General features: G+C 55.6%; 1 protein-coding gene across 17 annotated transcripts in view; it reads left to right on the plus strand.

Moving 5' to 3' along the window:
* The window catches only part of PPP2R5C (protein phosphatase 2 regulatory subunit B'gamma), a 160,523-nt gene that overhangs the window by 128,590 nt on the left and 7,364 nt on the right, over nucleotides 1–24,569 (plus strand). For 9 of the 17 annotated variants that reach the window (XM_051834796.3, XM_051834798.3, XM_051834800.3 and 6 more), the window contains 6 exon segments: nucleotides 3,807–3,860; nucleotides 8,786–8,956; nucleotides 15,239–15,366; nucleotides 17,614–17,715; nucleotides 20,019–20,091; nucleotides 24,370–24,486. In XM_051834796.3, the coding sequence (XP_051690756.1) occupies nucleotides 3,807–3,860; nucleotides 8,786–8,956; nucleotides 15,239–15,366; nucleotides 17,614–17,715; nucleotides 20,019–20,091; nucleotides 24,370–24,486 (645 nt within the window). 17 annotated transcript variants of the gene reach the window in all.

Here is a 24,569-nt window from a genome sequence, read left to right on the forward strand (position 1 = left end):
GGGCGGGCGGGGACCGCTGCTGCTGGGACAGCGAGTCAGCCTAGAAGGGCGGGCGGGGACCGCTGCTGCTGGGACAGCGAGTCAGCCTAGAAGGGCGGGCCGGGGACCGCTGCTGCTGGGACAGCGAGTCAGCCTAGAAGGGCGGGCGGGGACCGCTGCTGCTGGGACAGCGAGTCAGCCTAGAAGGGCGGGCGGGGACCGCTGCTGCTGGGACAGCGAGTCAGCCTAGAAGGGCGGGCCGGGGACCGCTGCTGCTGGGACAGCCAGTCAGCCTAGAAGGGCGGGCGGGGACCGCTGCTGCTGGGACAGCCAGTCAGCCTAGAAGGGCGGGCGGGGACCGCTGCTGCTGGGACAGCGAGTCAGCCTAGAAGGGTGTGTTTCGAGTTACATCATTGACTTTGGTAACGAGGCTCTGCCAGTAATTGAAAGGATAAGAAGGTAAAGCAAGATTGCTTTTACGGAGTTCAGAGGGGAGGGCATTTGGCACAGGGGTCAAGATACCACCTGGGGGGACACGCGCATCCCATACCCAAGTGCCTGGGGTCAGTCCCAGCTCTGCCTGGGAGGCAGCAGTGATGGCTCCAGTGTTCGGGCCCTGCCACCCACATGGCAGACAGGACGGAGCGCCCAGCTCCTCACTTCCTCTGGGCCCAGCTCTGGCTGTTGCAGGCATTTAGGGAATGAACTAGCAATGGAAGAGTCAGTCTCTCTCTCTGCCTTTCAAATAAATAATTTTTCTTTAATTTCAGAAAAAATTTCTGGAAGGCAGAATTTTAAATGAGTTTTAACTTCTCAAAGGAAAATTACCTAATACCTTAGAGAAAAATCTGAGAGTTCCATGCCAAATTAAATGACATAGGAAAACATCTTTTTAAAAACCTGTGGACTGGGCCGGCGCCGTGGCTCACTAGGCTAATCCTCCGCCTAGCGGCGCCGGCACACCGGGTTCTAGTCCCGGTCGGGGCGCCGGATTCTGTCCCGGTTGCCCCTCTTCCAGGCCAGCCCTCTGCTGTGGCCAGGGAGTGCAGTGGAGGATGGCCCAGGTGCTTGGGCCCTGCACCCCATGGGAGACCAGGAAAAGCACCTGGCTCCTGGCTCCTGGCTCCTGCCTTCAGATCAGCGCGGTGCGCCGGCCGCGGCGGCCATTGGAGAGTGAACCAACGGCAAAGGAAGACCTTTCTCTCTGTCTCTCTCTCTCACTGTCCACTCTGCCTGTCAAAAAAATAAATAAATAAAAAATAATAATAAAAAATAAAAAAAATAATAAAAAAAAACCTGTGGACTGGCCGGCGCCGCAGCTCAATAGGCTGATCCTCCGCCTTGCAGCGCCGGCACACCGGGTTCTAGTCCCGGTCGGGGTGCCAGATTCTGTCCCGGTTGCCCCTCTTCCAGGCCAGCTCTCTGCTGTGGCCAGGGAGTGCAGTGGAGGATGGCCCAAGTGCTTGGGCCCTGCACCCCATGGGAGACCAGGAGAAGCACCTGGCTCCTGCCTTCAGATCAGCGCGGTGCGCTGGCCGTGGCGGCCATTGGAGGGTGAACCAACGGCAAAGGAAGACCTTTCTCTCTGTCTCTCTCACTGTCCACTCTGCCTGTCAAAAAAAAAAAAAAAAAAAAAACACCTGTGGACTGGGGCCAGCACTGTGGTGTAGCAGGTAAAGCCGCCGCCTACATCCCATATGGGCGCCGGTTCGAGACCTGGCTGCTCCACTTCCGATCCAGCTCTCAGCTGTGCCCTGGAAAAGCAGTAGAAGATGGCCCAAGTCCTTGGGCCCTGTACCCACATGGGAGACCCATAAGAAGGTCCTGGCTCCTGGCTTCAGATCGGCCCATCTCCGGCCATTGCAGTCAACTGGGGAGTGAACCAGCGGATGGAAGACCTCTCCATCTCTCTGTCCCTCTCTCTCTCCCTCTCTCCCTCTCTCCCTCTCTCCCTCTCTCTCCCTCTCTTCTCTTTGTGTAACTCTGACTTTCATATAAACAAATAAATCTTAAAAAAAACCTGTGGACGTGGGGTGGGGCACAGTGCTGAAGATGCCACTTGGGCCACCCGCATCCCATATCCGAATGCCTGGGTTCAAGTCCCAGTACCACTTGCAGCTCCAGCTTCCTGCTGATGTCGACCCTGGGAGCAGCAAAACTTGAGCACTGACGTTCCTGCCACTCCCATGGGGGAGCCCGACAGTGCCACACCCTGGCCCAGCATTGGCTGTCGTAGGCATCTGGGGAGTGAACCCACGGATGGAAGGTTGGTCCCTTCCTCCATCCCTCTGCCCTCTGCCCCTCTATGTATCTGTGTGTGTATCTGTCTTTGTCAAAGTCTGTCTTTCAAATAAATATAAGTGAAAAAAATTCTAAAAGCTTGGATTTTTCTTTTGAGAAGAAGAGAGCTACTATCTGCTGTTCACTCCCCAAATTCCTGCAATGGCCAGGCTGAAGATGGGAGCCAGAAGTCAATCCAGGTCTCCTGAGTGGATGGCAGAAGTCCAGTTACCAGGGGCCAGCGCTGTGGCTCAGCAGGTTAAGCTGCCATCCACAGTGCCAATGTCCCACATGGACACCAGGTCAAGCCCCAGATGCTCCACTTCTAATCCAGCTCCCTATTAACGTGCCTGGGAAGGCAGCAGAGAATGGCCCAAGTCCTTACACCCCTGCACTTGCGTGGGAGACCTGGATGAAGCTCCTGGCTCCTGTTGCAGCCATCTAGGGATTGAACCAGCAGATGGAAGATCTCCCTCTCTCTCTCTTTCCCTCTCTCTCTCTCTCTCTCTCTGTAATTATAATAATAAAATCTTAAATTTTATTATTCAAATAAGGTAAAATGAAGCTTTAGAAAAAGAAGCCCTATTGCTTGAGCCACTATTGCTGCCTGCCAGTTTGCATTTGCAGGAAGCTGGAGTCAGGGGCCAGAGGCAGGTGTTGACTCAGGCATTTTGATGTGGGATGCAGGCATCTTAACCACAAGACCAGACACCCAGCCGTAAAAAGCCGGGAATTTTTAGAACTGGACTCTGCACTTTCACTGAAATATTGCTCAGCTGTGGTTGCTAACTGATGAGGCGCTGCGTTTACCTAGGAGGCTTGGTCTCTCTCTCAGGTTCAGGCAGAGCTCAGGCTGCGCTGACTGCAGCGTGCTGAAGGGTGAGGGAGGCCCCGCCCCGTCCGCAGCCGTTACCTTCGTCCCCTGAGCTGTGCTGGGGCTGGCACTAGCAGGCACACCACAGTGTACGCTCCAGACGGGGCTGGCACTAGCAGGCACGCCACAGTGTGCGCTCCAGACGGCCTGAGTTTGTGGCAAGGGATGAATTCCAGGAAGTATAGCCTTTAATTGGTTCTAATGACTTAGGCTTCCTGGGCTGTATTTGACCTCCCTTCTCTGGGTGCCAGTGACTAGGAATATCTTTCCATCCAGCCAGATTGTTACCATGTTCAGAGTACGAAAGAAATTAATGGTTAGTACAAGATGGAGCCAGGTTTTCAGTGTTTTTTCCCAGCTGCTAGATTACAAGTTCATCACGGTCTCCAGGTGGACCACAGGAAACCCGTCACACTGGTCTGACGCGGTGCAGGCGTTGGTCTAAAGGACGCGTCCTGTTCACTGTTTTTAGCTTCCTATCGCCAGTTAACAGGGAGCGTCAGTCCCGGGGTCCCTCCCTGCTGGGGGCCCACCAGGCCACAGGCGGCTTACCCTGGGGCCAGCAGCGCAGTCACGTCAGGCCCTTGCCCTGCCAAGGACCGCGTTCTAGAAGAGACACAGCCGCGTGTCCACGTGAAATGCAGCACTAACGCTCTCCTCTGCTTCCTTGCAGCTGGCCTACTGTGTCGTGCAGTTTCTAGAGAAGGACAGCACCCTCACGGAACCAGTAAGCGCTCGCTCTCGCTCTGCTCTTTCTCTCCGGGCCCACACTGCGCCAGTGCCCTCAGTGCTCTCAGGCAGGGTTTTCCTCTGGCATGGCAGTCGGGTGAACACTGGCTCCGTCCGTGTGTTACAGTGCGCAGAGTGTGGTCATTTTAACTGTGGGGATCCTTATTGCAGTGCTCATACGTCATGACATGGCCGCCCTCCTCACCACACAAGGCAGCAGCACGGTGCCTCCGGCTCTGTCGCGCCTAGCTTCAGCCGGAGCGAGAGCCTGAGCTGCGTGTGGTGCTAAGGGGGCTTTGTAACCTCAGATTCTTGCCAGCTTAGACTGGTCAGAGTCACGGATGTTGGATTCCAACAACCCCATTTTGGATTTCTAATTTCTTTGGTATTTTATCTATGTCAAAAATATAAGGGAGGGCTGGCGCCGCGGCTCACTAGGCTAATCCTCCGCCTTGCGGCGCCGGCACACCGGGTTCTAGTCCCGGTCAGGGCGCCGGATTCTGTCCCGGTTGCCCCTCTTCCAGGCCAGCTCTCTGCTGTGGCCAGGGAGTGCAGTGGAGGATGGCCCAAGTGCTTGGGCCCTGCACCCCATGGGAGACCAGGAGAAGCACCTGGCTCCTGCCATAGGATCAGCGCGGTGCGCCGGCCGCAGCAGCCATTGGAGGGTGAACCAACGGCAAAGGAAGACCTTTCTCTGTTTCTCTCTCTCACTGTCCACTCTGCCTGTCAAAAAAAAAAAAAAAATGCAAGGGCTTTTTGTAGCGTAGATTAACCAAATCTGGCATTTGAATATACGTTTACTGACTTATAATTCACTTACCATGTAATTCATCTGTTTAAATTACACATTCAGTGGTCGCTGGTGTATTAGGTTAACTTTTTAATTGTGATAAAAGATAACGTGAAAGTTGTCATTTTGACGATTTGACACGTGAAATTCTGCGGCATTAATTACGTGCACAGTGCTGTGCGGCCATTCCACTGTGGTCGTCCCAAATAGAAACTCTATAGACACGAAGGTGCACCTCCCCACCTCGCCTGCCCCCACCCCTGCCAACCTGTAATCCACCTTCTGACGGTGACGACTTTAGGTTCCTCATGCAAGTGCAGTTATGAAGTCTGTCTCCTTTTGTGCCTGACAAATTTTGCTGGTGTAACAGCTCGTAAGGCTCCTCCTTGCTGTCTCGGGGATCAGAGCTTCGTGCCCTGTTGTAGCTGAATCGTGTTCCTCGGGGCGCAGAGACTGTACCTGCTGATCCCTGTGTCCGTGGATGGACACTGGCTGTCCCACCTTTTAGCTTCCTGAATACTGCTGCTGTGAACACGGTGTGTGTACACACGCTGTTCAGCTTCCTGGCTTCAGTCACCCAGAAGTGGGATTGCTGCACTCAGGGGCCACCGTGTGTTCAGCTCCCCAAGCAGCCCCGTCCTGCCGCCCACAGCCACTGTACGTTTCGCTTGCCCACCAGCAGCGTCCTGCACTTCCATTTCCTCTCCCTCCTCACCAACGCTTATTTTCCATTCCTTTTTTTTAAGAGTCATTTTATTTTATTTGAAAGGCAGAGTTCCAGAATGAGAGAGGGAGGGACAGAGAGAGAGAGAGAGAGAGAGAGAGAGCGCGCTTCCATCTGTTGGTTCACTCCCCAAATGACTTCAACGACGGGCTGGGCCAGGCTGAAGTCAGGAGTCAGGAGCTTCTTCCAGGTCTCCGAGGTGGGTGCAGGGGCCCAAGTACTCAGACCATCCTCCACTGCTCTCAGAGGCGCATTAGCAGAAGCTGGGTCAAAGTGGAGCAGCCGGGACTGAAACCCACGCCCATATGGGATGCCGGCACTGGCGGTGGTGGTGTAACCCACTGCACCACAACGCTGGAAGCCCTCCGTCTTTTTTTTTTTTTTTTTTTAAGGAAAAATGTCTCTTTAAATCCATTGCCCGTTTTATTGATTGGATTGTTTTTCATTATTGAGTAACAAAAGTAAGCAGTTGTAAGTTCCCATCTAAATGTTTGGATACTCTTGGATAGGTTGCTATAAGAATAGGACAGAGAGGCCGGCGCCGTGGCTCACTAGGCTAATCCTCCGCCTTGCGGCGCCGGCACACCAGGTTCTAGTCCCGGTCAGGGCGCCGGATTCTGTCCCGGTTGCCCCCCTTCCAGGCCAGCTCTCTGCTGTGGCCAGGGAGTGCAGTGGAGGATGGCCCAGGTGCTTGGGCCCTGCACCCCATGGGAGACCAGGAAAAGCACCTGGCTCCTGGCTCCTGCCATTGGATCAGCGCGGTGCACCGGCCGCAGCGCACCGGCCGCGGCGGCCATTGGAGGGTGAACCAACGACAAAGGAAGACCTTTCTCTCTGTCTCTCTCTCTCACTGTCCACTCTGCCTGTCAAAAAAAAAAAAAAAAAAAGAATAGGACAGAGAGCCAGGGCTGTGGCGTAGTAGGCTAAGCCTCGACCTACAGTGCTGGTTCAAGTCCCAGCTGCTTTTCTGATCCAGCTCTCTGCTATGGCCTAGGAAAGCAGTGGAAAATGGCCCAAGTGCTTGGGCCCCTACACCCACATGGGAGACCAGGAAGAAGCTCCTAATTTCAGATTGGCCCAGCTCTAGCCGTTGTGGCCATTTGGGGAGTGAACCAGCAGATAGGAGACCTTTCTCTCTCTCTCTCCCTCTCTCTTTCTGTTTTTATTTTTTATTTTATTTTATTTATTTTTTTTTTTTGACAGGCAGAGTGGACAGTGAGAGAGAGAGAGAGAGAGAGAAAGGTCTTCCTTTTGCCATTGGTTCAGCCTCCAGTGGCTCGCTGCCAGCGCGCTGTGGCCGGCGCACTGCGCTGATCCAATGGCAGGAGCCAGGTACTTATCCTGGTCTCCCATGGGGTGCAGGGCCCAAGCACTTGGGCCATCCTCCACTGCACTCCTGGGCCATAGCAGAGAGCTGGCCTGGAAGAGGGGCAACCGGGACAGAATCCGGTGCCCCGACCGGGACTAGAACCCAGTGTGCCAACGCCGCAAGGTGGAGGATTAGCCTAGTGAGCCGCGGCGCCGGCCTCCCTCTCTTTTTCTGTAACTCTGCCTCTCAGATAAATAAATAAAATCTTTAAAAAACCGGGAACACGAGCCGGCACTTTGGTGTAGCTGGTAAAGCCACCACCTGCAGTTCCAGCATCCCACATGGGCACTGGTTCAAGACCCGGCTGCTCTACTTCCAATCCAGCTCTCTGCTATGGCCTGGGAAAGTGGTAGAAGATGGCCCAAGTACTGGGCCCCTGCACCCACATGGGAGACCTGGAGGAAATTCCTGGATTCCTGGCTCCTGGCTTTGGATTGGCCCAGCTCCAGCCATTATGGCCATTTAGGGAGTGAACCAGCAGATGGAAGTGCGCTCTCTCTCTCTCTCTCTCTCTGGTTCTGCCTCTCTGTAACTCTGCCTTTCAAATAATTAAATAAATAAATAAATAAATCTTCATTCCACTCAGTACCTGGACGAGGAAGCTGCAGATGCACACACACCTCCACTCTTAGCTTCCTGCTGCAAAGATGACACTGGAGTGCTCTTCTGGCCACAGGGAGCAGATTTTAGTTTTCTGTGCATTGAAGACATTCAGGCACTCTCCTCAACACGTTCCTTCCCGAGAGTTCCTGTCTTCTGAAGGCATGCGGGAGGGCCACTCTTCCTCCTTCAGCACTGGGACCTGGGTGCAGGCTGCTGCACAGCTGTGCATGCCCAGCATACTGGGTGCTGCACCCTGGGTCCTGCCTGGGAGCTGAGACAGTGGCTCCGTGATGCTGCGCCGAGGCTCAGTGGCTGCCCAGAGAAGCAGCCCGCACCTGTGCGGTGTGTGAGGGAGGCTGCCGGCTTTGCCCGCACCTGTGCGGTGTGTGAGCGAGGCTGCCGGTTTTCCTTGTACCTGCTACAGATGCCTCTTTCGGGTCATTGCACTTTTTAGGCACTATGACAGCTAAATTCTAGAGATATTGTTAATCTACACTGCCTGAGTGAAATCCAGTGTCATGTATTGACTGCTGAGTTCGGGGTCAGACATCAGGAAGCTGCCACATATGAGCAGCGAGGAACCGTCCGTGGAATCTCTTTCTAGCTGTCTTGGGTGAGGAATACAACATCCGGCACCCAGAACCCCCTGCAGCCTGAGGGGATGTGACCCGCAGGGAGCCGGCGGCACAGACGCAGAGCGGCAAGTGGTGCTCGCCAGGCTGCCCCCTGCACGCTCGCTGTGCACCACACACCCCTCCCACACTGTGGCACCACAGGTGTGCACTCGTGGAGCCAGTGCAGCTCCCCTGGCTGTGGGTTAGGTCAGCTCGGTTCCCATCACTCCTTTCATTATGGTATATTTTACCATATATTTTATCATGGTACAATCACCATATACGCACACAGGGATGCACATTTGTGTGGAAATATGTATGTGGGGTCCTTCCAGAAGTTCATGGAAACACGCATTCTCTTTTAATTCCATTTTCCCACCGACTCTGAAAGCGGTTCATTTGAGAAAGAGCCCGCAGCTGCGCGTGCGCTGCCAGCTGTTCAGAGCTCGCGACTCCACACTCAAGTGTGCGTGGCCCTGTGCTGGGGCTCTCACCAGGCAGAGGACTCGCTCCCTGTTCCCACTGCTCCCATTCTCTCTCAACTCTGCCGGCTTGTTCATCTTTTTTTAAGGAACTCTTAGTGAAACTGGTGGTTGATCAGCGAGTGGAACGTGTGAATTTAGACCATGGATCTAAAGCACATAAAATTTGACCTGTTTCTCATAGAAACCACTGGTGACTGACTCAGCGTTCCTTCTCCAAGGGAGACAGCCCAGCTTGCTCTGTGGCTGGGCCGCGGGGACCCCTCCCTGGAGATGCAGACCCCCCCCCCACTCTGGAGATGTGGGCCCGAGGCATCACTGCTCTGTCCTGTCTTCCCTAGGTGGTGATGGCACTCCTCAAATACTGGCCAAAGACTCACAGTCCAAAAGAAGTCATGTTCTTAAACGAATTAGAAGAAATATTAGACGTCATCGAACCTTCCGAGTTTGTGAAAATCATGGAGCCCCTGTTCCGGCAGCTGGCCAAGTGCGTCTCCAGCCCGCACTTCCAGGTAGGCGGGGCTCGGGGAGGGAGAACCAGGCGTTCCGCTTCGGCCACGAGAGGACTCGGCGCGCAGCCGGGTGTGGCGTGCTGCTGTGTAACCAAAAGGTGGAGATGCGAGTTTTCCCCTCAGTTGGCCCTCGGGGTCGAGGTGCTGAGATGCACTTGGACATCTTGTCGCCGTCAGGGAAAGCGTCTTTCTCTGTAAGACTCGTGGGAAACGGCTCCTCTGCCCAGCGTCTTTGACCTCAAGGCAGTGCACTCCCCGTCCGTAAAACCTTACTTTCTGAAAGCGAGCAACAACAGGTAATGGAAACCAGCTCGGAATGGTCTCCCTTCCTGAGCCGTTCACGCCTGGCAGCACGTAAGCTCATCCACTTCTTGACCCTTTAAAAATTCATCATCTACCAAATTGCTGTCTGAGGACGACTGTGACCCCCTTCCCGTCCTCTTCCTGACTTCCTCTGCAGCCCTCCGCAGGTCCCAGCCCCTCCGCAGGTCCCAGCCCCTCTCCCGAGGCGTTCCCTGGGCCTCTGCAGCCTGCCTGCTCCTCTGACTCCAGCCGCTAGCCTCTGGCATCCGGTGCTCTGTGATCAAGATAAAGGTGTAAAAGACAAGCACGACCTAGAGGTGTCCTGGGAGGCGGTGACGGCAGGCTCCGAGAAACCCTTGCAGATGCAGATAGCAAACCAACGGAAGGCAGTCCTCACGACCAACAGAGTTAAGACAGAGACGCACAGCCGATGGCAGAGCTCGGTGGGGCAGGGCTCCGACAGGTCCAGCTTGGGCTGAGGAAGGGCACGGCTTACGGCATCGTCTCCTCCATTGCCGAGAGTTCTTAGGTTAGAGGTGTCTGAGCTCCCACCCAAGGAACCAGGCAAGGGAGCTTGTGTCTGGCAGGCTTGTGTCTGGTGTGAGCTGTGTGTCATTTCCTAGACAAGGCGGGGATCAGCGCTCCAGGGCACAGCCAAGCAGCAGCCCACAGCGGCAGGCGCCCACCAGGCCTCTGCCCAGGTGAACAGGTCGCCATTGGCACAAGTGGTATGTCCTTCCATAGGACACAACCAAGGACACAGCCACACCACGCTTTTTTTTTTTTTAAGATTTATTTATTTAGTTGAACGGCAGAGTTACAGAGAGACAGAGGCAGAGAGCGCTCTTGCATCCGCTGGTTCACTCCCCAAATGGTGGCAATGGCTGGGGCTGGGCTGATCTGAAGCCAGGAGCCAGGAGCTTTGTACAGTTGTCACTCATGGGTGCAGGGCTCAAACACATGAGCCATCTTCTGCTGCTTTCCCAGGCCGTTAACAGAGAGCTGGATTGGAAGTGGAGCAGCCGGGACAAGAACCGGCGCCCGTGTAGAATGCCGGCGCTGCAGGCAGTGGCTTTACCCACTGCGCTACAGTGTCAGCCCCCACAGCTCGCTTCTAATCAAGCATGTACAGGAGAGAACACCATGTGGGGAAGTGGGCAGCCAGGAGGTCCTGCTGCTGCCAAGATGAGCGTGAGTCAAGGCCCTGCCCCCATGGGCACCCTCCACCCAGCACAGAGCGAGAGGAGCCTGGGACAGGCCGGCGCCTGGCTGGATGCTCTCAGGACAGCCTGGCCGTGCTGCACTCCCTGCCGCCGCTCTGCCTCTTCTCTGCCCTGGTGAGCACAGGGTGGCGCCCACTTCCGGAAGACCCAGGTCAGTCCCAGGGATATTCCAGGAAGTCTTACAGGTTCGTGCACGTGAGGCCAGCTCCACCTTCATTGTAGGTTATGCTCTCACCAAACAAGAGAGGCTGAAGAACATCTCAAAGCATTAAGCATCTGAAGTGTTAGTTTCTTTTTTTAATTTTTTATTAATTCTATTAATTTTTAATTAATTAATTTTATTGATTTTAATTTTTTGATTTAATTTTAGTTGTCTCATGGAACCATCAGAAGCCATGGTGGTCCATCACTTTTTTAAAAAAGATTTATTTTGTTTTTAATTTATTTATTGTCTCTCCCAGAGAGGGAGAGACAGAAGGGTCTTCACTCCCTAAATGGCCACAATGGCCAGAGTTGGGCCAATCCAAAACCAGGACCAAGAGCCGGGAGCCTCTTCTGGGTCTCCCACATGCATGCAGGGGCCCAAGCACTGGGGCGCCTTCCACTTCCAGGCCACAGCAGAGCTGGATCAGGAGGAGGAGCAGCTGGGACACAAACCAGCACCCATACGGGATGCCGGCACCACAGGCGGAAGCTTAGCCTACTGTACCATGATGCCAGCCCCTCTGTTTTCTTTATTTTATTCTAGTTGTGCATGTTTTGGGGTACAGTGGGATAACTTGATACAGGCATATGATGTGAAGTGATCAAATCAGGGTTTGGTTGACAGGTAGTACTTGTGCACATCTATGGTGTACAGTGAGATTTTAGTACATGTATACTGATCGAATGCATTGGCGTAACATTTGTTCCTCTACCAGTTCATAAAATGTGTACAAGGTCATGTGCACTGGGCCACGGGCTGTGCTGCAGCAAGTAGAACTCCCTCCTTTCTGGCCAGCTCCCTGACCCTGCCTGCAGCCCCCGCCCCTCCCACCTGCCAACCCCAGGAACCACTGCCGCGTCTTCAAATTGGGCTTTTCCTTCAGCCTCCCCATGGGAGATCGCACAGCACCTGTCGCTCCATTTACTACAGTGTCCTCCACTTCATCCACGTTCCTGGGAGTGACAGGGTGTCTCCTTCTTATGGCTAACGAGTATCCCATGTGTGTTTGCTCCACACTTCACCCAGGTGTCCATTGGTGGACTCCGAGGTGACTGCGTGTGGTGACTGTTGCTGGCAGTGCAGCAGTGCATGTGGGTGTGCAGGCGCCGCCTCTGCGTGGACAGGAGCTCCTGGCGCCTGGCTTCGGACCAGCGCAGCACCGGCCGTAGCAGCCATTTTGGGAGAGAACCAGCAGAAGGAAGACCTTTCTCTCTGTCTCTCTCACTGTCTGTAACTCTACCTGTCAAATCAATAAATAAAAAAAAGAAGTTATCAGAAAATCTTTTCCTATGATGGGATGCTTTCAGTGGCTCATCTTCATTCTTGGTGTAAATTTTGATGATTCATTTCATGGTGTGCACGTCTCCCTTTATGGCACAGAATCTGATGATGATCAGGCAAGACTCTACCTCACTGATTCTCAGTATGTTTTTCTATAAAATGTAAACAGTCGTCAGCCTGCTGGGTCATCGCATAGCTCTGTTAGTGTCTTGGGAAACTCCAGTACTATTCTCCATGATGGCTGTACTAATGACTCCCTCTCAGCAGTGCACCACACCCCCACCACGTGGACAGTGCACATCCCCCAATAGTGCACCACGTCCCTCCCCCTTGTGGCCAGTGCACATCCCACCAACATGCACCACGCCCCTCCCCAACACAACCAGTGCACATCCCCCAACAGGGCACCACACCCCTCCCCCCACATGGCCAGTGCACACACCCCCCAACAGGGCACCACGCCCCTCCCCAACACAACCAGTGCACACCCCCCCCCAACTGGGCACCACGCCCCTCCCCAACACAACCAGTGCACACCCCCCCCAACAGTGCACCACGTCCCTCCCCCCACATGGCCAGTGCACACCCCCCAACAGTGCACCACACCCCCTTCCCCCACATGGCCAGTGCACACCCCCCCAACAGTGCACCACGCCTCTCCCCCGACATGGCCAGTGCACACCCCCCAACAGTGCACCACGTCCCTCCCCCCACAGGAAAAGTGCACCCCTCCCAACAGTGTACCACGCCCCTCCCCCCACATGGCCAGTGCACATCCCCCAACAGGGCACCACGTCCCTCCCCCACGTGGCCAGCATTTGTTTTTCTCCTTTTCATCGTAGCCTTTCTAACCTGGGGTAAGATGATACCTCATTGTTTGTATTTCCCTGATGTCTAATGATCTTTAGGCGTTTTTCATAAATTTGTTGTAAACTTCAATCTCTTCTTTTGAGAAGTGTCCATTTGATTTGTGTCACTTGCCTATTTTTAATTGGGTTGTCTTTGTGTTACTGAGTTTTTTAATTTCTTATATATTCTTTTTTTTTTTAACAGGCAGAATTAGACAGTGAGAGAGAGAGACAAAGAGAAAGGTCTTCCTTTCCATTGGTTCACCCCCCAAATGGCTGCTGCAGCCAGCGCGCTGCACTGATCCAAAGCCAGGAGCCAGGTGCTTCCCCCTGGTCTCCCATGCAGGTGCAGGGCCCAAGGACTTGGGCCATCCTCCACTGCCTTCCCGGGCCACAGCAGAGAGCTGGACTGGAAGAGGAACAACTGGGACAGAATCCGGCGCCCCAACCGGGACTAGAACCTGGGGTGCCGGCGCCACAGGCAGAGGATTAGCCAAGTGAGCCATAGCACTGGCCTTAATTTCTTATGTATTCTTTTTTTTTTTTTTTTTTTTTTTTTTTTTGACAGGCAGAATTAGACAGTGAGAGAGAGAGACAGAGAGAAAGGTCTTCCTTTCCGTTGGTTCACCCCCCCTAATGGCCGCTACAGCCGGCACGCTGTGGCCAGCGCGTTGCACTGATCCGAAGCCAGGAGCCAGGTTCTCCTCCTGGTCTCCCATGAGGGTGCAGGGCCCAAGCACTTGGGCCATCCTCCACTGCACTCCTGGGCCACAGCAGAGAGATGGACTGGAAGAGGAGCAACCGGGACAGAATCCGGCACCCCAACCAGGGCTAGAACCCCGGGTGCTGGCGCCACAGGCGGAGGATTAGCCTAGTGAGCCACGGCACTGGCCTTAATTTCTTATATATTCTTGATTTAAACTTTTATTTTCTAATTAAGGCTTAAAAGGATTACTCTGAAATACATTTATGGCTAAATGGATAGATGCTATTATTATTATTATTATTATTATTATTATTATTATTATTATTATTTAAAAGAGTTACACAGAGAAAGAAGAGGCAGAGAGAGGTCTTTCATTCGCTGGTTCACTCCCCAAATGGCCACAAAGGCTGAGCTGGGCCAATCCGAAGCTAGGAGCCAGGAGCTTCTTCCAGGTCTCCCACATGGCTTCAGGGGCCAAAGGACTTGGGCCATCTTCCACTGCTTTTCTAGGCCATAGCAGAGAGCTGGATAGGAAGTGGAGCAGCTGGGACTCAAACCGGTGCCCATATGGAATGCTGGCACTGCAGGCGGCAGCTTTACCCACTACGCCACAGCACCGGCCCCGATAGATGCTTTTTAAAAGGCAGCGTATCAACAAACAAACAAACAAACAAAAAAAAAAAAAAAAAAAAGGCAGCGTATCTGTGTGGGCATTTGCTAGTGGTTAAGACACCAGGAGGACCTGTATCCCGTTTTGAAGCACCGGGTCCAAGTCCCAGCTTCCTGCCAGTGCACAGCCTGCAAGGCAGTGGTGAAGGCTGTGGTGCTGGGGCTCCCGCCACCCGCATTGGAGACCTGGACTGAAGGTCCAGCATGGCGCTGACCATCACAACCATTTGGGGAGTGAGCTGGTAAATGGGAGCTCTCTGTCTCTCTCTATTTTTGAAAAAAGAAACACATATTTACTTGAAAGAGCGAAATTTCTTCTATGCACTGGTTCACTCCCCAAATGGCCACACATCCAGGGTTGTGCCAGGTTGAAGCCAGGAGCTTCCTCCAGGTCTCCCACGTGGGTGCAGGGGCCCAAGCACACGGGCCATCTTCCTCTGCTTTCCCAAGCACATTAACAGGGAGCTGGATCAGAAGTAGAACAGCCGGAACTCAAACCAGCACCCACATGGGATGCCGGCGTCACAGGCAACAGCTTGACCCACTATACCACAGTGCCAGCCCCTGCCTTTCAAAAAAATATGTGAAAACAAATGTCCTCCCTCCCTGCTCAGAGTGTCAGGCTGCTGTTGGACGCACGCAGCACAGGCGGGGGATGGCCTGAGCTGGTGGAGAGAACCTGCCTGATCGGGCCGTGCCGGCTGTGGCAGGGACACACTAGGTGTCCTGGAGACAGCAGCACTCCCACCTGGTTCCTTCAGCACCCACACGTGTGCTCGTCAGCGGAGGAGGGAGAGAAGCAGGGCAGAGGGGTGCACAGTGGCCAAACCTGGGAGGAAGGGTGTGGGCGCCCCTCGCGTCAGTCATCGAGTGAGACCCCCACTGTCTTCTGTCCCGTGGACGCTGCGCGGTGGCCCTGTGTCCTCCCTGTGGTCTCCTGGAGTAGCACGAGTGTAGCTGCTGACCCTGTGTGCAGGCGGGACACTCGGGTCTGCCTCGGGGTTTGAGTGGGATTGCCGACCACACTGCGTGCTTGCTGTGTTGCAGGTGGCAGAGCGAGCGCTGTACTACTGGAACAACGAGTACATCATGAGTCTAATCAGTGACAACGCAGCCAAGATCCTGCCCATCATGTTCCCATCCTTGTACCGCAACTCCAAGACCCACTGGAACAAGTAAGAGCCAGCAGGTGTTGCATTTTGGATTAGAATTAAAATCCGAGTTTTAGACAGCAGCTGAAAAACGAAAACGCGCGGCTCTTTGTGAGCTTGCAGATTAAGTAGCAGTGTACATGGTATCCGTAGCCATTTTATTTTTCCTCCTTACCCCGAGCCTAACCAGTGTAGAGGTCCGTTGCCTGCACCTGCCTGCAGCAGTGTCTCCAAGGCCTTGTCCCCAGTTCCCTCCGCAGAGGCGACTGCAGAGCTCACGGGGGTCCTCCCAGTGGGAACACAGCCGCCACCCCGTCCTCAGGGCAGTCCCTCCAGCCAAGCTGACGTAGGCCCAGGGGTCACTCCCTAGAGAATCGGAAAGGTGGACCTCACCTCTCCCCTTTGTCTGTACACTTCGTGAGTCAGTCCTTCCGCCGAGCAGTTCTCTTCTGAGATCTTACCAAGAAACCTAATAAGGGGCCATGCTGTGTTTTATACTGAATTTAATACTCGTGTTACTTACGTGAGTACAAGCATCAGCTCTTCTTTCCCTGCCTTTCATTTCTCTCCTTTGTGTACTACACTCAAGTAAGCGCTTAACGCACAAAGACCGTAGCTTGCTTACGTTACAGACGAGGAAAACAAACCCGAGAGGCACTGGGCAGCGCATCCTGCTGCCACCAGCAGGTCAGCGGCTCTGTCCTGGGCAGCCCTGCTCTCTGCCCAGTGAGGCCTCCTTCCAGAACTAAGCCCCCGGGCAGCCCGACAGCTGTTTCCCGTGTGGAGCCCTGGCACCCGGGGCCAGCCCCCGGCTGCGCCTGGCAGACTTGGTTGTCGTCCCTGTTCCGCTGGGACCGGCTGTCTGACCGAGGCGGAGCGTCCACTCCAGGTGTTTCTCAGTCACTCCTGCAAAGTGCACTGCTGCTCTGGGTAAGATCTGCCCTGTAGAAAGTGCTTCGCTTTGCAGCGACCTTCGCACAACAGCGAAGTGTAACGAGGCTGACGTAGACACAAGTCCCTGGCACACACAGGGCGCTGGGCCAGTGTTTGCCATCGGCTCTGTGGCTGCTGGGCTGGCCTGGGCACTGAGGATGCAACCACCGCCTTCGCCGTGGCAGCAACGGCGGTAGTCACGGCGATCAGGGCATCACTCCGACAACCCGCTTTCTTTTTTTAGTATTTATTTATTTATTTGAAAGGCAGAGTCACAGAAAGTGGGGGAGACAGAGAGAGAGATTTTCCATTCACTGATGCATTGCTCAAATGGCCACAAAGGCTGGGGCTGGGCCAGGCTGAAGCCAGGAGCCAGGAGCTTCTTCCAGGTCTCCCACGTGGGAGCAGGGCCCCAAGCACTTGGGCCGTCTTCTGCTGCTCTCCCAGGCCACAGCAGGGAGCTGGATCAGAAGTGGAGCAGTTGAGACTCCACCCTGTGTTCATATGCCACTCGGGTGACAGTTTTACCCACTGCACCATAGTGCCAGCCCTGAGAGCTAAGCTCTGATGAGGCCGTTTTATTGTCTTGTTATTTAGCGCTGTGGCGTAGTGGGTAAAGCTGCCACCTGCAGTGCTGGCATCCTGTATGGGCACCGGTTTGAGTCCCAGCTGCTCCAGTTCCAATCCAACTCTCTGCTTTGGCCTGGGAAAGCGGTGGAGGATGGCCCAAGTCCTTGGGCCCCTGCAGCCGCATGGGAGACTGAGAAGAGGCTCCTGGCTCCTGCCTTCAGATTGGCACAGCTCCAGCTGTTGTGGCCAATTGGGGAGTGAACCAATGGATGGAAGACCTCTCTCTCTCTCTGCCTCTTCTCTCTCTTTCAAATAAATCTTTTTTAAAAAATCATGTTATTTTCAATTGGCTGAAGCTGCACTTTGGCATTATTAAAATTTCTTTTTCTGTCTTCAGTAAGTTTGCCAGAAAGCCAACATTCATAGCAAATAAAGTGTTTGTCGCCACCCTCTGTATAATTTTATCCTGATTGTATTTGTTCGAGTGCCAGCATTCTGTATTCCATCTCCAAGCAAGGGGGCTTCTGACTGCCATCCAGCTGGGACGGTGAACAGAGCGGCCTGGCTCACACAGGGCAGATAGGAGGGAGAGGCTTGGGCCCGTGTGGCTGTCACCAGGGAAGCAGAAACAAATGAGTGAGAGCCTGCAGAAGGCCAGCAGCCTGTGCACAGGGAACCAGCCAGGGAGCCGGGAGAGGGCGGGGCTCTGGCTGGGGAAGGAGGAAGAAGGTGGAGCACTCGAGTCTCACCGCGAGGTTTTCCCCGCAGGACAATACACGGCTTGATATACAACGCCCTGAAACTCTTCATGGAGATGAACCAAAAACTGTTTGACGACTGCACCCAGCAGTTTAAGGCAGAGAAGCTGAAGTAAGTTCCCCTCACAGGGTCCCTTGGTGCCAAATGACCTCATCCCATTCGGGCTTGAGTTGGCCCTCCTGAGAGGCAAAGCCCGCCTCCCTCATGTGGCCAGCGACGGGCGTGGCGCGCTAACCGGTTTCCGAGGAGCCGGTGATGAAGGCAGCTCTCCTTCCCTCCTGCTGCCGGCGCGGCTGTGCGCTTGCAGCTCAGCCTCGCGAGCTTTGACTTCTCCAGCGGACACGTAGAGGCTGCCACGTGCCCTGGTTTGAGTGACATCCTGAGCTCTAGGGGAGGGGCGAGCACCTGCCATTGAGGGGAGCTTCCCTGTGCACCGTAGTGGCCACACAGACGTGGGCACTTTCTGGACTCTGACCTGCCCTCCCCAAAGTCAGGGTCCTGCCCTGCCTCTGACCCAGGCACCATCTGGGTGATGAGGCGCTCTTGTCCCTTAGCTGGGCACGTCATCCTGGGGTTGGTTAGTGTTCCGGAGTCCCTCCTAAAGTCCCAGTGTGGACTATTGGCACATGTTGTTTTTTGCTTGTTTAAAACTGGCCAGGGGGCCGGCGCCGCGGCTCACTAGGCTAATCCTCTGCCTTGCGGCGCCGGCACACCGGGTTCTAGTCCCGGTCGGGGCGCCGGATTCTGTCCCGGTTGCCCCTCTTCCAGGCCAGCTCTCTGCTGTGGCCAGGAAGTGCAGTGGAGGATGGCCCAAGTGCTTGGGCCCTGCACCCCATGGGAGACCAGGAGAAGCACCTGGCTCCTGCCATCGCATCAGCGCGGTGCACCGGCCGCAGTGCACCGGCCGCGGCGGCCATCGGAGGGTGAATCAACAGCAATGGAAGACCTTTCCCTCTGTCTCTCTCTCTCTCACTGTCCACTCTGCCTGTCAAAAAGAAAAAAAAAAAAAAACTGGCCAGGGGCCAGCTGTGCTGAAGCGGGTAAAGCCACCACCTGCAGTGTACCCCATATAGGCGCCTGTTCGAGTCCCAGCTGTTCCACTTCCGATCCAGCTCTCTGCTGTGGCCTGGGAAAGCAGTGCAAGATGGCCTAAGTCCTTGGGCTCAGCACCCACGTGGGAGACCCGGAGGAAGCTCCTGGCTCCTGGCTTTGGACCAGACCACTTCCAGCTGTAGCAGCCATTTGGGGAGTGAACCAGCAGATGGAAGACCTCTCTTTGTCTTTCTCTCTCTCTGCCTCTGCCGCTCTATAACTCTGCCTTTCAAATAAATAAATAAATCTTAAACTGGCCGAAGCAGATAAACTCTGGCTGTAGTTCAGAATACAGTGTGTCTGTGTAAGCACCATCACTCATTCTTCCGACACACACATGAGTGCTCACCTCAGGGCCGGGCCCTGGTGATGCGGCTGTAAATGCAACAGAAACCCTTGCCTACCGGGCTTACACTCTGGACAGTGTGGAATGGGAAGGAGCAGATACCAGAGAGCGAAATGACCACAAGCAAAGCCGCGCGCTGCCCCCAGGAGGCATGCCAGACCGGTGGTTACACCTTCAGCCACGTGGTCCGTGCTTAACTTAGCACTCACTGTGGAGCTCATGCAGGGAACACGTAAGCACTGGAGCCTCGTGCTGGGAACCCCCTCCCACAGACACAGAAAGGAGAGCCGGTAGTGCATTTCCTGCCTTAGAAAATCAAGCTAGGTCCAAGCTCAAAAAGGTCATGTGACCTTTCTTTTGTTTGCTTTTTAAGATTTATTTGAAAGGCAGAGTGACAGTGATATCTTCTGTCTGCTGGTTCACTTGCCAAGTGGCTGCCAACAGCTGGAGCTGGGGCTGGGCCAGGCTGAAGCCAGGAGCCAGGACTCCATCTGGGTCTCCTACACAGGTGGCAGGAACTCGATATTTGGGCCATCGTCCACACTGCTTCCCAGGCACATTAGCGGGGAACTGGATCCAAAGTGGAGTAGCTGGGGCCGAAGTGGCGCTCCAGTAGGGGTGTGGGCCCTGCAAGCATCAGCTCAGCCCACTGTGCCAGGACCCCTGCCCCAGGCCTCCTGTTTGTCCACAGCGCCGCTGGGGTGGGGAGGCCGGCACCTGGCCTTGCTTCCTGTGAGAATCCCCATTCTTGGGCAGGATAAATTTTTAGCAGTTTATTTTTGTTAAAATCTCTATTTCTGAATCTCGATTTGGTTCTTAATTTCATTCTTCCCGCCACTCGCGGGCCGCACGCATGGTTTGTGGAACAGGACCAGAAAGGGGCGGAGGCACACGGAGGCGGTGTTGCTGGGTGGTCCAAGGGTGCCGTCTGGAATGCAGCGCACTCTAACACAAGTGATGTTTTCCTGTTTTTCAGAGAGAAGCTAAAAATGAAAGAACGAGAAGAAGCATGGGTTAAAATAGAAAATCTAGCCAAAGCCAATCCCCAGGTACTGAAAAAGAGAGCAATATGAAATTGTATAGGGTGTGTTACTTGAATATTTTTATAAGATAGGAGTGTGGCTTAATCATGGGGGGAGGGAGACCAGTCCCACCCACGCTGTACGTGAAAATGTCTACAATAAAAAGTGGTGTTTGCCTTTGTAGCCTTCCGCTTGTACAAGTGCTTCTTTGGTCCCGCGGTGTTTCTGCCACAGAATGGACTGTGTTTTTCTCTGCTTTGTAACTGACGTGTGGGTCTTATGGATACGCTGTGGAGAAAGAAAACCAGGATGCAGGCTCTGTTTTAGACCAAGGTCGTAACTTGCTTGTGTTCTCAAACGCCGTTGATGCTGCAAGTGAAGTGGTCCCTTCTTATACCCAGTAACTGTAAAAGGAAGGAAGTTGGATTTGAAGTCGTTGAAGTGCGGTTGATGTCTTTTCCCAATATTGAGTTTCCAGAGTTAACCGAATTCTGCCAGTGGTAGTGACGAATCCCTCTCCCCTCCCTCATGCCTGAGTGCACCGTGCGAGGGACCAGCAGTTAAAGCCGAGTCCCGGGGGGTCTCCCAGTTGTGGGCTTTGGCCTGGAGGATTAGGGCACCGCCGGTGAGGGTGCCCTCCTGCCCTGCGTGCCTGTGTGATGGGAACAGCGCCTCGTGCTGAAAGCCGCTGTCTGACTCTGGCCGTGCTACGCGTGCTCCGGCTTCTTCACTGCCCAGGAGAGGCGATAACTGCTACACGATGCATTTCCCTTGGCGAGAGGTGTGCGTACATCATTAGTATCCAAGTTGGTATTTCTTAATTCTCTGACATTTATTGAAAAACGAAATGTGGAGATACAGTTAAAAGTCTATGTTTCACCTACATAATGACACATTGGTCTGTATTCCCTTGGAGGAAACTCTAACTGTGGCAGAATCGAACGGCATTCTTAACCGATGTCCTTGAACCCACCAGCCTGCCCTCACCCCTCTCTCCCTGCTGTCACGTGAGCATGGCATTTCAAGGTGACCCTGTGGAGCGGCAGCACTGACTGAGGTGGATAGCTACATACCTCCTGCAGTGGTACCTCCGTCAGCGTTCACATGTCGTAGACCATAAACCTGGGGCGGTTCTAGGGCTTCAGCCCCCAGGGACGCTGCTCTGGGCTGAGGGCCCCGGGCCAGGGGTGCAGGCAGGTGTGCCTGAGGGTTGTCGAGGAGCCTGGCACACACAGCTGACATCAGCAGCCTGGAAAAACGTGGGCTACGTGCAAATCAGAGGTTCTGATTCTTTTGGTTTTTAAGGATTGGTTGGTTGATTTGAAAGGCGCAGTCACAGGGAGAGAGAGAGTGAGCCCTTCCATGGCTGGTTCACTTCCCAAATGGCTACAGTGGCCGGGGCTGGCCCAGGCTGAAGCGGGAGCCTGGAAATCCACTGTGGTGTCCTCCCACCTGGTGGCAGGAGCCCAAGGCCATCTGCTGCTGCTCTCCCAGGTGGGTTAGCAGGGAGCGGCCAGGACTCGAACCTGTGCTCGTGTGGGATGCCACGGCCCCACGCCGCCGGCCCCACAGCGTCTGGTCTCATGCACCTTACCTAGAGTGGAGAAGTAACCTCTTGAGTGCTGGCGAGCTGGCTGGCTGTCCTGCGGCGCTGTGACCGGTGGCCCCCTCTTCGCCCTTTATCTGAGCTTTCTCAAGTAACTTTCTGTGCTGCTCTTGGTTGCTGTCTCTAGCGCTGTCTGTGATGGTGGCGCAAGCGCGGCGGACCTCCTATAACGCTGTCGCCCGTCCTCTCTGCGGAATCGGCCGTGACTCGGGCCCTGCGCGCGTCTCCTGCGGAGGATGCCTTGCAGTGGACGCCTCAGAGCCCCGCGCTTGCCCCCCTTTCTCTCGAGGGGGTCCTTCCTAAATTCTGCTCACCGCTTGCCTTTGCAGCAGCAAGTAGCCCGCTGGTGGGCGACACCGTCCGTTTCCTCTGCAGGCTGCCGCGGCTCGCTTTTCTGTCTGAAATTGGCCTTGACGGCCTTGACATGGACTCCCAGGAGGCCCCTCTGTCCCCCGTCTGCCCTTGGCCGTGCAGGCAGGCTGGCGGGCATCGGGGCAGGCCGTGGAGCCGTGGGCATTCTGTCTCGCTTGTCCCAGTTGTGGTGACAGCACCAGGGCTTTCTGACGTCACGCACAGCATGAGCCCACGCAGTCAGGAGGCGCTGCCGGAAGGCGTCTACGGTAAACTCTGAGAGGCCGCTTGCTTCCCTCTGACGTGAACCCAGGCGCCCTGCGGCTCAGGGCCTCTGTCCCCTCGCGATGACGAGCCCAGGGCCTAGGGTCCGGCTGGGCTTCCCGGGCAAGGGCGCCCTCTTCGTCTTTGTTGCTGGCGAGAGCCCTTCCCTTCCAGTGCCTGCCGAGTGGCGTTTTTTAGTAGCAGCCATGTTTGAGTGCCGCGAGGGCCAGGAGGACCGGGAGTCCTGTGCAAGGCACTGTTTTGTTCTCGGAGTGGCCGAAAGCGGAAATGTGAGTTTGAAAGCCCCCGCCCGCCTCCGGCTCAGCCTCGCGATGCTGCCGTGCGTACGTTTCGTGTCTTCCCGCCCAGCCGTGAGCCCCTCAGGGATGGCCGCCGTGACATGGAAATTTCCAGGGATGCAGTACTGAGAAGGAGACACAGGGCCCCTCCCCCACGGCCCCACCTCAAGGAGCTCACGGCCCGTGAGGGGAGCCAGGTGGGAGCAGAAAACGGTTCAGTGCCAGAGAGGGGCATGGCTCACGTCTTTAAAGGGAGACGCGCCAAGAACCTGGGCACGGCTCAGGTGTGGCTGCAGGTGCCCAGGGCACCGGGCCTCGGGGTCTCGGCACTGCAGGGCAGGTGGGTGGGCACGGAGAGCAGCGAGGAAGCCGCAGGCGCCCTCCCCGTGGGGTGTTGGTCACGGGGCGGGCCGGCAGTCTGAGCTGGGGTGAAGGTGCGGAGAAAGCTCTCCTCCCAAGACCATAAGCAGGTGCCGAAGGGGCGCAAAAGCGAAGCTGTGGAAGCGGCAGGGACAAGGTGCTGGAGGCCGGGCTGGGCACCACGGGGCGGGCACCCACTGGTGTTGGAGGCAGGCAGTGGCAGATGTGGCTCCAGCCAGTGAGCAGGTGGCTGCTGGAGCACAGATCGCACGCAGGCCCCAGCCGGAGAGACAGCCCAGGAGGCTTGGAAGCCCGTCGTGAACCAGGAGGGCCTGAGGGCTGGGTGTGAGGAAACGGGTGGAAGGGGCAGGCAGAGGAAAGAGGAGAGAAATGGGACAGGCTGGGCCCGGAGCCGCAGGGCAGATGTCTGTCACCACATAGAGACCCAGTGAGAAAAAGGACAAAGTGGCTGAGCAGGGGGTTATGACGAGCTGGTGCCAGCATCTCCCCAGGGCAGGGAGAGCTCAGCCCGGCCCATGTGGAGCCGAGTAACCAGAGGAACAGGGGATGGAGCTGGAGGGACTCGCCCGCTGAGGCTGACGGACCGGGGCTGGGGTGCACCTGTTGGGCAGAGGGTAGAGGGCAGCCTGGGCGTCAGTCCCAGCGTCCACTCTCGCTGTGAGACCCTGAGCAAGGTCTGCATGCTTCAGTCACGGGACAGCAGCCGTGCACACTGCCCCCCCAGACACAGGCACCTCCTCTCCCGGCCTCCCCTCGCGGGGAAGGCAGGCAGTAAACTGGCCAGCACCCCAGCTCGTGAGCTTGTTCTGCCGTCCCACAGCCCTTGGAGGCCATCTGAGCAGGCACTGGCTGGTGGTGGCAGTGCAGGGACAGTGGAGAAGCCCCAGGCCAGCCACGCAGAGAATGAGCGAAGGAGTGGTGGGAGTAGGAAGCCGGGCCTAGGAGGAGAGACAGGCTAGCAAGCAGGGCCCTGGTTCTGTGCTGGGAAGGGCGGAGACAGGACAGTGCAGAGAAAAGGAGAGGAAGGGTTGAGCATCGCAGGGTCAGTGGGCAGAGGGTGGGGCTTGGCGGAGCCATGGCGGTAAAACAGCCCCATGACCAAAGCCAGGGTGTGGGCTGTCGGGCTCCTGAGGACCCTGGGGGGGAGGGTGTGGAAGTGACCTCGGTGCCCCACAGCGCAACCCCTGACCACAGGACAATGAATGGCTTCAGGTTTTCAGAAGAGGAGGGCGCAGGGGCCGCAGCTGTCGGCAAGTTTGTCTCCCTCCAGGGGGTCTTGCCAAAGAGGGCCCCCGCCCTGGGAGGTAGGCAGAGAGGGGCGAGACCCCCACCCCGCCAGGATGAGAGACCTGGAGTTCCGAAGCCAGGGCCTAACGCAGAGTGCCTCCCCACTTTGCATTGCAGTACTCACTGTGTAGTCACGCGAGCACCGTGAGCATGCCGCTTGCCATGGAGACAGACGGGCCCTTGTTTGAAGATGTGCAGATGCTGAGAAAGACCGTTTCCGACGAGGCGCGGCAGGTAAAGGTGCCTGGCTGAACGCGCGCATTGCTTAGCAGGTGCTGTGGTGCGCAAGGGTGCTTTCTTTCGAAAGCTCATGGAAA

The sequence above is a fragment of the Oryctolagus cuniculus genome, chromosome 20, assembly GCF_051225735.1.
Source record: "Oryctolagus cuniculus isolate XC-2025 breed Fujian yellow rabbit chromosome 20, ASM5122573v1, whole genome shotgun sequence".
Lineage (NCBI taxonomy): Eukaryota > Metazoa > Chordata > Mammalia > Lagomorpha > Leporidae > Oryctolagus > Oryctolagus cuniculus.